Consider the following 15,240-nt stretch of genomic DNA (forward strand, 5'->3'; position numbering starts at 1 on the left):
AAGCACAAGTAACAGGAAGAATGTCTACAAGAGGCAGTTGAAAGTGGGAGCAGTCTGCTAAGATAGAGTGAAATGTAATAATATTCTGTAAAGATTGTACTGGCTTTTAGTTTTGATTGTATCACTCAAAGGCAACTGAGATAACAATTAAGTTGCATGAAAAATTGAGAAACTTGAAGTTGTATACATTCCAAAACAATTGTTTTTTTCCAGAAGATCTAAGGAATCTTCAGAACATTTTTCAGAACATTTTTATCAGGAAAAACTCCTCCATACGTAGTGTGGAGTAGGAGCACCTAAAATTACGTTAAACCAAGAAAAGCATGAAAAGGTGAAGAGAAAAAAACAGAAAACGGCACTGTAAGAAGTAGTTTTCTTCTTTTGTCTTCAAAAAAAAGTGGGTTTTCTTCTCCCAAATTACATAATAGAACTTTTGTCTGGCAGTAAGTCATCCCCTCTGACCCATTCCTTCTCTTCCTTTTCTCCTTACACTGACTTGCAGAAGAAAAGAGTGGAAATACATGGCCTTCTGTTTGCTCTAAAAACACACAGGCAGAAAAAAAAATAAAAAATTCTGGACTTAAGTAAAAAGATGATGGCCAGACAAAAAAAAAAAAAGAGCATTTCAAGTGCTAGATGTGATAAAAGGAAGTCGTCTGATTCAATCCAGGTCACCACAAACAGTCCCAACAGTGGAAGTACACTCAACAGTGTGGGTGAAGGATCACCTGGAATTCCCATAATCTTGGATTTTTGATCACATCATCAAAAAATGCACATACTTACAGTAAAACACTCTGGACTGCAGAAGAAAGTCTAATACATATGTGAAAAGCATAAGATTGGCAGCTTTCTTAATACTTTGCACATGGGAAAGACAACCAGTATAACTTGTTTTGCTCCTGATCTTGCTTACTCCTCCATCCCTACTTCTCATTTGCATAAACCCTGTAAGAGGGTAAAACCGTTCATAAAAAATGAGGGTTTTTTAGATATTTGCAGCTTTGGAATAATGTTTGCAAAAAATGCAGTCAATCTGTCAAATTTGTTATGCATGAAGGTACAGGCCTCCCACATGAACTTACAGCAGCTACCTAAATGATTCTAACCGAGGGTAACCATTTCCAATATGTAACACAGCACAAAAGTAAATCTCTCCTTTTGGAGAGGGGGGGGAAAGCTTAAGTTTCTTGAAACATTAAGTTGTTAAATGCACATGTTCCATCATATGTTAAACATTCTCCTTTTACTGCAGGTGATTTATACAACTGTATACCGAACCAGTTGACCAAGCCATGGGCAGTATTTTTAAAAGGTAAGGTCAGCCCTTTGTAGAGCTTTCAAGAATACCACAATAGATTTACCATAAAAGCAATTGCTCCAAGATGGCCCTAGTACCTGCGTGTTTCCTGCAGTATTTCAGTGACTTGGTAAATGTTCAGACAAATCTGTACAACTACTCTTTCAGTCAAGTCCTAAAGGAGGCAGAGGGAGGGATGCCTCTAAGTATGATGGAGTCTTTGAAGAATTGGTCTTCCTTTAAAATGACTGGAGTCTTTTTTTCTTCAAACTGAAACATGAGGGTACAAATTCTGGTGCAGCAGCTTTGTTACCTGTTCCTGGATTAGTCAGAGAACTAAACACCTTCAGTCTCTGAGATTATAACATCCCTATTTATACTCCTATTACTGAACAAGGGTCTATAAAGAGAGAAATTCTAACATTCCAAGAGATGTGAAGGAGTAATGCAGTCTTGGTTTTTGCCAGAGAGTACCGATTTTACATATATTTACATGAAAACCACCATGTAAGCTTTATGTAGCAGTACCTTTCTTAGTAATATTACCAAAGGCTTTGTTTCTTTTGATGCAGCTTGAAAACAATCCTGGAAATACTGAAGATGCTAATGACTTAACATCCTTTTTTCTGCTACTGTACCTCAATAAAGAACACCAAAATCAGTATTTCCATACAAGTGCACTCCACAAAGTGCTTTTTCCAAAAGGAACTTTCTACTTGTAACATTTAGGTTAATTTTATATTGACACCATGTCACTGTTCACTGTTAACTTCTTCATCTATTTTTTAAATTTGTCAATGAGAGCATCTTCTAGGTTAGGACAAACATGGCTTTGTTCACCTTTACCTAACACAGTATGAATTTGGAAGCACTAGCTGTCAAGAACTAGCTTTCACAGAACATACAGCTATCCCAAAGACACAACACGGTTAACCTAGAAAGAGCTTCCATGGTTCTCCTATGAAAGACTCATAAGCATTTACCAGCCATAAAAACATAGTGCCGAAGAAATATAATCTTCTGCAAGACGGGCCACATAGATCACAGTAACACAGTGGAAGGACAATATAGCCAAGAGGTACCAGTTAATACCCTTCTCCTACTAGAGTTTGCCATAGGATTTCTAACACTTTAGCAGAATAGAAAGAGTTTTTAAAGGTTTGTTGTTTGTTTTTGTTTGTTTGTTTGTTTTTTCTGTTTTGTTTTTCCCTGAAAGACTCAAATATTGTATATTGCACAGCACTCAATTTATTCAAGACACAAAGGGGAACTACCAAGCAGACCTTACCAGGGTTTGGATCTTTTGTTCCAGAAAGTACGGAATTTCAAACACAAGCCTGGGGTAACTAACCCCCAATCCAATTAGAACAACAAACTCAATGAAGATGCTGCATTCAGCTTTAATATACATTTTTCCATATCAACAAAAGAGCAAAGAGTAAAGACGGAGGCTGTAGATGACCACTGCCCCATAGTGATCATTATGGTGTCCTTCCATTTTCAGAGACAAAGTGTCACATACAGAAATGGTTTTAATTTCCCAGTTGTAATACCTTACATAATTATATACTCCTCATAAAATGAGCAAAGAACTATACGTTGGTCCGATATCTCAACAGTGCAATATCACAAATAACTGCCTGCTACAATTAACCTTTTTGGCATGAAATCTGGAATCTCTGTACTATACTCTAATTCAGTGCTTTCTACTTTTCTTACTCACTACCCAGTTCTCTGAACCTGGCAATGTCAAGAGGTCAACAATTACACTGCTCAGAATACACCATGAAAGTATGAGTGACCCTATATTCTAACTTCATTTTTCCCCTTCCATCATCCCTTTATTTGACTGTATTTCAGTAAATTATCCATGTAGTTTTTATTTTGACAGCTCTCTTTACAGCAGTAAAACAAAATGTGTGCATTGCAAATGGCAAAGATTCAAATTTCAGCTATGTTTATCCAAAATAGCACTGAACTGCTTCTGTACTTATGCTATACTGCCTACAGCCTTACGGAAGGGGAGACAGATGGGATGAATTTAGCAGGGAAACAGCTGTGGCTTGAAGAAGAGACAAGCAAAAGTTTTGCTATCAGGCTTCATTATGTATCAAGGTACCAGTAAAATGTGTATCCGTAAGGCAGCCAAAAAAGTGTTTTTCATTTGACTAGTGATAATTACCTTTTCTCAACAGCTGACAATGTTCTAAGCAGCATTAAATAGGTATAATAATTAAGCAATATGATAAGACAGGCAGAGCCTTGCTGGGGATTATTGCTCGCCTCGGGTTTGTTGCAAGGCACAAGGCTGAAGGGCAAGTGACTTCAGCCACCCGAGAAATACAATCATCCCCCAGAAATGCACTGCCTGGAGTGTCTTCTTGCTATTAAAAATGGAAATTCAAACAGGACAAAATTTTAGGCACATTTCCTGTGAATTTTATTGACGTGGGTTAACATTACAGAAAGTCAATGAAGAAATTCCATTTCTGCCCAGCCTATGAAAGTGCCTTCCCATGTGAATTTTATTCATAAAACTGAATTAGGAAGCACAAGTATTTGCATCATCTAACATGTGTGATAAGGCACAGCAGATTACAACAGCCTTCATGATAGTACAAGTCAAAGTGCTTTTAAGTCACATGCATCTGAACATTTATTCTTTGCAATTGTCCATGCTTGGTGTCACTTTATAGACAGGATTTTTTTGGTTCTGAAACTGTGTGTGTGTGTATATATATGCATATGCATACAAATACACTTTTTATATACATACCTATATACATATATAAGTAAAAGGTCAGCCACTCAAGCGACTCAAGCACAGAGAAAAAAAAACCTCACAACCAAAAACCCACCCAAACCCCTAAAAGTTGTTTTTGACTACATATAAGTCACATAGCTAAAACTAAGGCTAAATCCTTGTTAGCGTGGGAAGTGCTAGTGTAGCACTCAAAAGGATTTAACCACTTCACATAAGGAGAAAAGACTACTATAATTTCAGCCATGCCACTGAGACAACATTTTGAAACTGAAGACCTATCTGGAAGTATTTAGCAACTTTGAGTTGAATCAAATCAGCTTTCTAAAGACTGTTTAGGCCCAAGTCTTAAGTGATGAGATACCTTATTTGAAACAAGGTTGTATTTCCATAAATACAACTAAAGGTGGAATCTGGCTCTCTGAGGCTAAAAAGGACCTTTTAAAAAAACAACTCATTTCCCCTTTCTTTCATGCATATACGAATTTACCATTGACAAAAAACAAGTTAATTAAACATAATAATTTATTAACCATTTCAATTTCTTTTATATTTTCTATCAGCACTACTTTATTTCAGAACCAAACTGAGAAGCCCTCCGCACACATAAGACTGTCTTGAGCACCCTAGAAACGAAGATGCTATGTAGATGCAGGTCTTGTAGCCACTTCAACAACCTCTGTTCCACTACAACTTCTGTGATGACCAGTTGAAGGATAACACATTTCAGATAGCATTTCCAGAAACTAGCACAATGCCCATTACTATTAGACTACAATCAATAAGCACTACTGCAAGGCACAATAAACACAACTACGTTTTAGTATGTAATTTTTTAGGATGGCAATTTTTGTAGAGTGCACACAAAAACTGATAATGAATGTGATTTGAAATCCAGAGAAGAATGATACTTCAATTTAGAAAAACTCTGTATTTTAGAGAACAAAACCAGTGGAAAAACAAGTCTTCACTCACATGATGCATAAACAACAGCACTTCAAATTAGTTTGAAAGATGGGAAAGAAAAATAATGAGCCAGAAAAAAAAAACAACACCTCTAAGTGAAACATTAGTTATGGAACTACTGGCACAAGACGTATCAAGGCTAAACATTCAAACCTTAAAAAGTATGTTAGACATACTTGGAAAATGAGAGCATCCATAGTTACCTCAACTTCCTTGGGAGCAGGACGTGAGCCTGCTGAAGCAATCAAAGCCCTCAAGTTACCAGAAAAAAGCTTTCTGATAGCTTTGCAAAAATATACTCACTTATATTAAAAAAAATAAATCACCATTAGTTTTGGGTCTCCTCTTACAGCAATAACCTTGAAATCAGGCAGGTGCATAGATTTTACTATGGAGCTGGTAAATGTTCATAACACACTTCCAAAGCTGCTTAAACGTTGTTCATCTGTCTTAATTTTCAGTTGCCCACTATATGGGAATGGAGGGTTTTAAACAGCCTTAGTATGAAAATCTCAGAGCTATACTCACAGATCAAAAGCAGAAGGAAATCTGCTACTCCTTAAAGTAGTTTGCCAAATGGGTTAATAGTCAGATTTTACTATTCTTGTGAGTTCACTTAAGGCCCAACAGGAAGATCCCAATTACTGTTAAATACCCCAACTAGATATTTGCTGCTGAACTACTCTATTGTGTTGGTCTCACAGTGGCTGGCTATTTGAAAAAAAATACATATTTTTTTCATTTTCTGACATATCACAAGGATATCACAGTACAGAAAAATGAACTTCAAACACAATATGGAAGCACGAAAACAAGGTGAGTATAATGGGGATTTCAACAATTTAACTTTTAGATGGTCTAAACAATCATGTACACTTCTAGGACAAACATGGGGAGTGTTGTCCTCCAGAGTTTACACTACATCGAAAGGGCTATTATTCTGGGTAGAAACCTTTATTCTGTAGTTCTGGACACCTTTTACCAGATAACTTAAATTAACTGTGACATGCTTTTTGGTGCTATTTCTTGCCATTAACAACTATGTTTTTATGAACTTGTCAGCAAATGAGCACTTTGATTCAATGTGCTCACTTTATATTTCACGTCACTGGCTGGTCCATGACTGCTACCATGGACCAGAGGTGCTACTACCAGGCACTGCTGTTAACCTTCTTAGGAAGCAAATGACAGAGGGAAACACCACACCAAATTTTCAGATAAGAGTTTTAGATCTTTAATAAGGTTCTGTAAGATGTGTTTTAGGTCACTGAGTATTGTGTTCCTCTGATGCAGCTATCACTGTGTGTGTGTTTCAAAGTAGAAGATACAGTAGTGGTTAAAGGGCAATTGGTGGATTAACACAAGAAGGATCACATATCACCACCAGAAGCAAGCCCCAAGCAAAATTAATTCAGCTGTAGGTCTGTAGCAAACGAAGAAGAATAAAATGGGGTTTCACTGGAAAACCATGGGTATGCTTTTCTCCAATTACGCACATCTCTTCCAGCATCACTGTGATGATGTGCATAGGGCCAAGCATTTTTAGATCTTGCCATATCAAGGAGAATCTGGGCTGAGCTGTCACAGACATCACCTTTATCCACCTTCATTGTAGAGGAGAAAATCAAGAATTCTTCGTTAATGCTAAATTAACATTTAAATTTGAAAACCAACAACTGTGCTGACAACAGAAAGTAACAAGAACAGCCTGGAACCTTATGTTGTGCTGTTTTATGTCACACATATTTCAGGGCTTTGTACATTCCCAGTAGACAAGAACACCAGCTTACTATTAGTGAGTTGAGGGCTCTGACTCCCAGAAGTTGATGGCATGAATAAAAACAATCCCTGTGTCTGTTCTGGAGAAGACAGAATACATCAAAGCAGCAGCGTAGAAGATATTCTCAGGAGCGGACAAGTACCAGACACTTAGCAGAGGTGATGCTAGTCAGAGTGTTGATAGCTGTTCAACACAGAAGGAAGCAAACCCCAGATATTATTCTCTGGTTTCTAAAACACTGAAATTGTGATGGCCAGCTGTTTTGATGAGCAAAACGAGCACAGACACTGTTGTTTTCTCCTTTACACCTTCTTCCCCACATTGTCTACATTGTTAAGCAATCAAACCAGATGCAGCATTAACTAATCCTTAAAGAAGCAAATTCAAATAACTATCAGCCCATTAATATGACCCCAAGTGCATGAAAAGCCATCAACAAATTTTGAGGGAAAAACATACAAGAACATGAAGGTAAATGGAAAACATGAGAAACTGAAACATGAGTTAGACCAAGCAGATTCAAGTCAATCCTAAATTCTTTGACAGCTGGTTTTTTTTATAAAGGAAATGCAATAAACCTTACCTATGTTAACTTCAGCAAAAGTTAAAATACCGTGCCCCATCAGCAATCATTAACTAAGCTGTTGTTGCTAACTGACTGACTCAAGTAAGGAGCACAACCGACAGGAAAAATTGAAGGTGAGGAAGAATGTTAAGTAGATTTCTTCAAGTTTAAACATATTTTTGAATATTATTATGACTCAGCACAAAAAGTGGGAGTGGGCTGATCAATTTAAGAGATGTCATCAGCTTAGAGAAGGTTTGGGATACTGCACAAAAAGAAGCAGATGACTCAGAAAATTGGAACAGCAGAAACAGGATGAAATTTTGTATTACAAAGTCTTACATGAGGGACTTAACACATTCTCAGTTCATAGCAAAAGTCTCTGCTAACAACTTGAATTTACTTGGGAGGAAGAGGTCCTGGATGCACTTCTTGGATAGAGAACGATTATCAGCTGCCAATATTATGCAGCTGTCAAAAAGGAAAATGTGATCGTAGGATCCATCAGTCAAGGAATTTCCAGTAAATGCATTAATTCCACCACCTGACATACTCAAATGCCCTCATTCAACACCTTGTAGACAGTTCTGATTGCACAGATTTCAGAAAAGATAAGCAATCAGAAAACTGAGGGTGATGGAGAGATTATTGCAAAAAGAATAAAAAATAAGGGCTTCACTTATTAATCACAAGTGGGAATGAATAGATACAATAATTGTCTAGAATCATCTGCATTGTATCAGTGCAGATAAAATAAAAGCAGAATAAACAAAGTATTTACCCTGATTTTGGGTCAAGGACAAGTAAGTACAAGCTGAACACAGATAATGTCAGAGGAAAAATAAGATGGATTCCAATCAGAAGACCAGTGGTGCTGGAAACAGTTGTCCAAGTTGGAGCAGTGAGAACTAAGGACTTTTACAAAGGAGCTCAATACATTCTCAAAAGAATATATATACAAAAACTATATGTATGTATCTTTTATATTCACAGACACACAGTGATAGCTGCAGCAGAGGAACACAATACTCAGTGACCTACAAGATATATTACAGAACCTTATTAAGGTCCCCAAACATCTGTCTGAAAAATTGGTGTGATATTTCCCTCCGATTGTCATTTGCTTCCTCAGGAGGCAAACAACTTATTTTCATGCTATTTTGCAGCATTGTCTGAAAACCCTGCATTTCACTCTTGGTTTACATTTTCAGGCTTCCTATCAACTAAGATAATTTTTTACTTTATATGCCTACTGTTGAAGTACTTGGGGAAAAAAATACCTTTAAAAACAGCATTTGGGGGCTTACATAATCTTATGTAACATTAACTATTTAGAATGGGAGTATTATACATACAAAAGCATAAATAATATATGCATTTATGTACAAACTATATGTATCTACATAATCTATTTAAAGTGAGGCAGGGGAAAGGGAACAGACAAACATATCTATACAGTAAGTAGAAAAATAGTGCATAGAGAGGAAGAGGGAGAGATTTTGAACATCCAGTTTCTATTCCAGACCACGTGAGCTGTATGCAAACACCCAAATGTTAAACAAAAGCCAAATACACTTTCAGACTCCAACAGGATTTGCAAGATATGTATGTCTATACGTGTATACATACAATTTGTTGATTATTTCCTAATAGTACTTCTCTGGGGTACACATTTTTCAACCTAAAATGTGAGTCTATTAAATAGCGATTAAAATATAAGTAACAGTGATAATCCCGAATTCTGGGCAGAGCTGAGAGTTTAATCTGCCTGCACTGCAATGCCAGACACAGTGACCACAAAGCAAACTCTTTTCATGAAAGGCTACATGAACAGGACTGTCTCCAATTGTTACATCAATCCTGTTGGAGCGAAACCACACCAAAGATATGTGGGTATGAATAACAAAGTTCAGGAAAAAGCAGAGCATACTGCTCTTTAAACATGGAGACAACTTTGGTATCAAGGATATTACAGACACAACATATGTAAATCTCTATTTTCAATACAAAATGAATGCATTTAAAAAAAACCCACAACACAATATAATGCACTTTTATCCTACAATTGCATTTCAAAATAGATTATTAGTCTAGTAAAAAGACAGTAACTATTGCTTTACTGTTCCTTAAAAAAATTATTAACCTACTAGTAAAGTAAAAATAAGGAAGATGACATTCAACAAAGAACAAACTGAAAAAAAAAGTCTTTTAGGCAATGATCAAAGCTGAGTTCTTCCATTCATTATTTCTTGAAAAAACACACAAAAAATGTAAAAGAGCATTAGACAGAAAATATAAAATTTTAAATACAAGTGGATTACTCTAGTTATCAAGAAATAGATTTATTGAATTGCTCTACTTGAGATTTACCAAAGAGATCCAAAATCTCTATTTGAAGTGACAGCAAACCAGCTATTGTGATTTTACATACCAGTTACTTGAAACCGCTGCTATGTTCAAATATGAAGGTCTCGGTTCTCATATATAAATGTTCTCTCATGCATACATGTTCTTTCATACACTGTATTACTTAGCAATAACAGAAAATATTTTTAATGGTGGAAAAAATATTTTAAATCGAACCAAATGTCACGTTTTCTGCTGAACTCCTTGAGTAGTCCATTTAAGAATCCATTTTACCTACTCTTCAGACAAGCTTATCCATAAGAATCATACATTTCCCCATAGGTAGAAAACAAATATAATTTGTCACATGTTGTGCTATACAGACATTTGTGCACTACACTAGAATGTCTGAAGGGGAAGACACCCCAGGTAGTTGGCTGCAGACACATCTCAGCAACATGGCACATAGTTACAATTTGACACATACAGTCTTTATAAATCCAATGTCTATGAAGTCAAACAAATCTCCTTCTTATTTATAGTAACAGGCAAGAGCAGATCTTTGCCGTCTTGTTACACAGATGGTTGTAACATTTTTATAGTTAACTTACAACCACTGATGCCTGAGGAATAGACACACATCTGCCCCCAACTGCCAGTCCTGTAGGCTCTTCTTTTTAACTTTAGCTACCAAAAATACAGTCAAAATACATGTAACACCATCACCCCAAAGAAGCTGCCACAACGAAAAGCCCCATACAAATTTGCATTAATATTGGCATTTGCATTAACAAATCTTTAATGTTACATAGATTGGACACTGATCATGCACACAGCAAAAATACCAGTAATACCAACTAATCTCCAGAAATGAAGTTTTGGAGAAAATTCATAGCCCCAGATCCCGTATACTGAACTTAGTTTGGAAAAATGTTTGGAGAGAAAAAAGAAATCATTAGAAGCTTCAGTTTTATTAAGAAGATTTTCAAAGAGCCTCATACTTCATACAAACTACTGTCCATATGCTCTTTTTTAGCTGCTTGATAAAATGTGAAGGCATGGCTCGCTCATCTTGAAAAAAGGAAAGCAATTGCCTAGGTTTTGCTTCTCCTACTTGAAGATACTACTCCATATTTGCTGTATTTCCATGCATCATCTGGGTCTTTAACAGGAAATGAACACAAAAAAGAGCTAGCTATATGAAATTAAATGCTTCCCATTTTAGACACCGTCTGCCCACATAAGAAATTGTCTAAATAAATGACTTACAAAAAAATGCTTGCTTTATGAGAAGAATAGATAAAGAAAAGCAAAACTGCAATTGAACCTTGTATTTACAAGAGTTGTTAACTTAGTTAGGTAAAAGCTTAAGTAGCCTGGTGAAATCCTGATCCATGGCAGCTTGGGCAAATACTACTTCCTCATAATTATGTTCTATCAATAACAGATCTATGCAGATAATTGACTTTTTCTTCTTGCTTCCCAGGTAAGAACAGAGCTTGTGAGAAAGTGGATTTGAATTTACACAACTGGTCTAGCTACAGAGGTGAAAATGCTTGCCTTGGAATTAAGTTTGAAAAGAGATAAAGGAGAGAGTGAACAAACATTATGTGTACAGTTACACAATTAATTTGGTTTTGGATTTTCCTTCCTCTGCAGTCTATTGATTTTTTGTGGACTGGAGCACAGAAGGAAAACAGAAAGGTAGTTTAATCTTTTAATTTTTGCTAGACATTTGCAGAATTTAATCACAAAATTTGCTTTGAGGTTGAAAATTTATACCAATATGCCCTTTGCCACATAAGGGACAAGAATTTATTTCATCAAGATTAAGATCCATAAAGTCACACACACTGACCACTTCACTTCCAGTGGCACAGAGGTCTTATGTTACATTAATTAAGACTTTTGAGATAATATACTTAGCTGAACAAATCACTGGCTGAAATGAGAAGTACATAGCTGCAAAAAATACCAAAACAAGAACAAGGCAATGTAAAAATATAATATAATATATATATATATGTATCTAAAGCAAAGATCCACAGGACTGCTTGATTAACAACATTAAATGAATATCTCTTCATAAGCTCCACTGCAGCCTTAATATGTCACCCTAGTCCTGCAAACCATACATGTTTCAATTAAAATTTGCCCCAATAGCATGGAACAACTGTATCATTTGGATCTGCTTTTAAGGCCATATTTCACTGAGCAAAAACACACTGAAAGAGATGAGATTTTGCATTACATTGGAAGGACTGATCCAAAATAACCTCTAATGATTGTAATTTAAAGTACTCCCTTTAAAACATACTTACATAATTTTGGACTATATTCATATGAAACACATACTCAGGCAGAGACAGGAATACCAGAGAAAGAGCTTATCTCTTCACTTTCAGGAATGCAACTACCACAATTGCCATTGTTGCTCCAAAAGAAATTCAATTTGGATCAATCAGATCTTGCTCCTTCTACAAAATAGTTCTATCATGGCCTGTCATATTCTCCTAGAAGAACACAAGTTTTGAAAAAGATTTATTCTTAAACAAATACTGCAATTCCTTATTATTAAATGCAAATGTTAGGTCCCAATTTAAGTCAAAATCATTTTGATACAAGAAATTTTCAAATGAGAGACTGAATAACAACAGAGAGAAAATCACGTAGGAATCCACTTTGCAGGACTGTTGCAAAAGGACCCGTTATTTGTAGTTGCATAGAAAGGGGAAACATATTGTGTTAAGAAGTAATAATCCTTAATATTATTTTGCTGCAAATTATTATCTGAGTGATGGAGGAAAATCTAAGGTAAAAGATATTGTTATTTGTTATTCTCCCTTTACTAAATAGGAGAGTCAGATCTGTGTTTTCAAAATCAGAAGAGAAAATCTGTTTTAGTTGATGGAAGTCCTTCGACATAAAAATAAGGAATGAGGAGATTTATTTGTTGTAGTTACACTTTCTGCTTTCCTTCACCTAGCTCAGAATACTTCATAGCCAATTTATACCATTTGGGAACAGACACTTAAAATCTATTATAGTTTTCACATGGAAACTAAAACTAGATCACACTGAATTTTTAAAGCACTTTATGATATCAACCTTGTCACTTATTACCTGGACTTTAAATTAATAGAGTGTAAGATTATAATTAAAAATGCATTAAGAGTCCCCTCTTAAAATCCTGGTAAAGTATACTGCTGATAAGTCAAATACCTGATATATCCTCTGCCATATTTACATGTTCTAAAATACTAAATAAGGCAAATGCTATCACTGTCCTGTTTTCTCTCTGTTGTCAGCAAAAGAGCAGCAGAAGGTAAGGCACTGCCTGCAGCATGAACACTCTGCTTTCAAACCACTTTTTTGTTCTGGATTAATGCTTTCAATCTTTTCTAGTGTATAATAATTGCTGCTGCAGCAGAGAATGAGCAACATTTTCCAGTAGATCTATTAGGTTCTGACAGAGGAAAGATTGTCCTAAAAACTTACAAAGCAGTCTTAAATTTAACTAGACACTAATAATACTACAGGAGAACAGCTAGGAGAAAAAAAAAAAAAATACCCCCTGAAAGCAACTCTGAGTTCTCAGTGCACGTCCCCCAAATGCTAAGAACCCACCACAAGTGAAGAAACCAAACCGAGAGGTGAAGTGAATGGAAAGATTATGTAGTCACATAGATTAGAGACACAGTCATAGCATTTTGAATTTCTTTGTTCTCTGAGATATAAAAGATGATTACAATTCTGGGTTACAGAAGAACAGGATGAGGGACAGACAGTTATCTGAAAAGGAAGAGGAAAAAAGTCTGGGAGACAAAAGAATGCACGGAGAGAAGGAGAGAAACAGGCTGATATGGACAGACAGAGAATGAAGAGATGGCAGGAAAAAAAAAATCAATACTTAGAAAAAAATGAGCATGCAAGACTGGCTGCTTCAATACAGGCAAGCTCTGCTCCTGTTAGGTGGTCAGTGGCAGAAATTTGCCCAGCCAGAACTATGTAGTCCAAATGAAGTTAACCTGCATTTTGCCTTTTACTACTTACAAGAGGCAGCCTGGCTGACTGGTTTTACAGAGCTGCCTCTCAGCCATCTCCCTACTTTATTCTCTACCTGCCCAACCATATCTAAGCTCTTTCCAGTGCCTGTTACACTGAGTTACGGAATTGGAAACAGAACAAGAGAGCATAGACGAACTTTCAAGTACCAAAAAGAAAAGTCTGCACCATGATCTTCAAGGCTATCTGATACAATTTGCAGTCCAAGGCATTAGCAGTCTGGACACTCTGGCCAGAACAGTCAGTATTTGTGGAAATAATTCACACTATTCTTGCTGTAGCTCTTCCTGCAGAAATCACTGCTTCTCTGAAAAGGCTAGTGGTGCCTGGATGCTGCTAATACTTCTCTGGTAACTAAGATCTTCAGTAAGATTTATCTGTTTATATGAATTTTTACAAGCTGAGTATTACTAAGAAAGATAAGTTGGTAAAACTGAAAAATACACCTATTAAATGACCTAATGAAATCCACATCTGTACTCTACATTCATACTACTAAATTACCTCCTCTCTCCTCCCCTTCCCCACTACCCCCTTTTTTTTAATATGGTAAGACAATTCATCCAAGTTAGAGCAGAGAACAGCCGAAGCAGCCCACACACATATGTACTAGGCTTAAATTCTTTGGAAGACTATGTTGCTCAAGCTTTCCTTTTATTTATCCAAAATGGCACAAGCAAAAGATGGTATAAAAAAACCTGACAGTATGCTTGGGGAGGGGGAAGGAGTGGCCGTTTTCATAAGGAAAGTATATTACGTTCAAACAACCTAGTGTCATTTTTATATTTACACAACAGGTACAGTAGAGCATACCACATACTGACAGATTAATAGGACCTCCTACCTCGACTTCATCCTCTCATGCATTCTCCCATGCTGGATACATTGTTGGTCTAATTCATCATTCCGTTTCTGCATCTTCTCCAATCTGCCATGAAGATACTCTTTTTCCTGACTAAGCTGGTTGACTTCAGATCTACAGAAGTAAAACACAGTGATGATGGATGTTGTCAGATTTCATCCTACAGCGTGCCATCAGTATGTGGCTTCAGCATTTATAAAATTTCATACGTCTATATGCAATGCATAAACAGGCTATTACTGGTACTTACAGAAACAAAACACTTTTCCAAATAATCTTAAGACAGATGAACAAGGTATCTGGAGGGTATCTGGTAAATATGCCAACAGCAAACACCCAGTCATAGGTTGCCTATGCTAATTTCAGGCTAATTTAAAGGGGCATGTCATTTGACATTATGCGGTAATATTACGTAAAATCCATAAATGTAAATTAATATTTGTTGAGTAAGAATTTGGCCAGCATTTTGAAAACACATTTCAAGTTCTTTATTAGGAAAAACTAACACTAATTTAAAAAATGGTTGCTAAAAACTTGTTCAACCTTAATTGCACTGTACAGGTTCAACTCTCAATAGTAGTACTGTTTGAGAAAC

The 15,240-nt window shown here is 36.2% G+C and overlaps 1 protein-coding gene across 8 annotated transcripts in view; it reads right to left on the reverse strand.

Moving 5' to 3' along the window:
- SDCCAG8 (SHH signaling and ciliogenesis regulator SDCCAG8) overlaps window positions 1-15,240 on the reverse strand; it is a 109,361-nt gene that overhangs the window by 26,060 nt on the left and 68,061 nt on the right. For 5 of the 8 annotated variants that reach the window (XM_051616210.1, XM_051616211.1, XM_051616215.1 and 2 more), the window contains one exon: window positions 14,628-14,759. In XM_051616210.1, the coding sequence (XP_051472170.1) occupies window positions 14,628-14,759 (132 nt within the window). The other 3 variants (XM_051616213.1, XM_051616214.1, XR_007889172.1) reach the window with 3 other exon arrangements.

The sequence above is a fragment of the Apus apus genome, chromosome 3, assembly GCF_020740795.1.
Source record: "Apus apus isolate bApuApu2 chromosome 3, bApuApu2.pri.cur, whole genome shotgun sequence".
NCBI classification, from domain to species: domain Eukaryota; kingdom Metazoa; phylum Chordata; class Aves; order Apodiformes; family Apodidae; genus Apus; species Apus apus.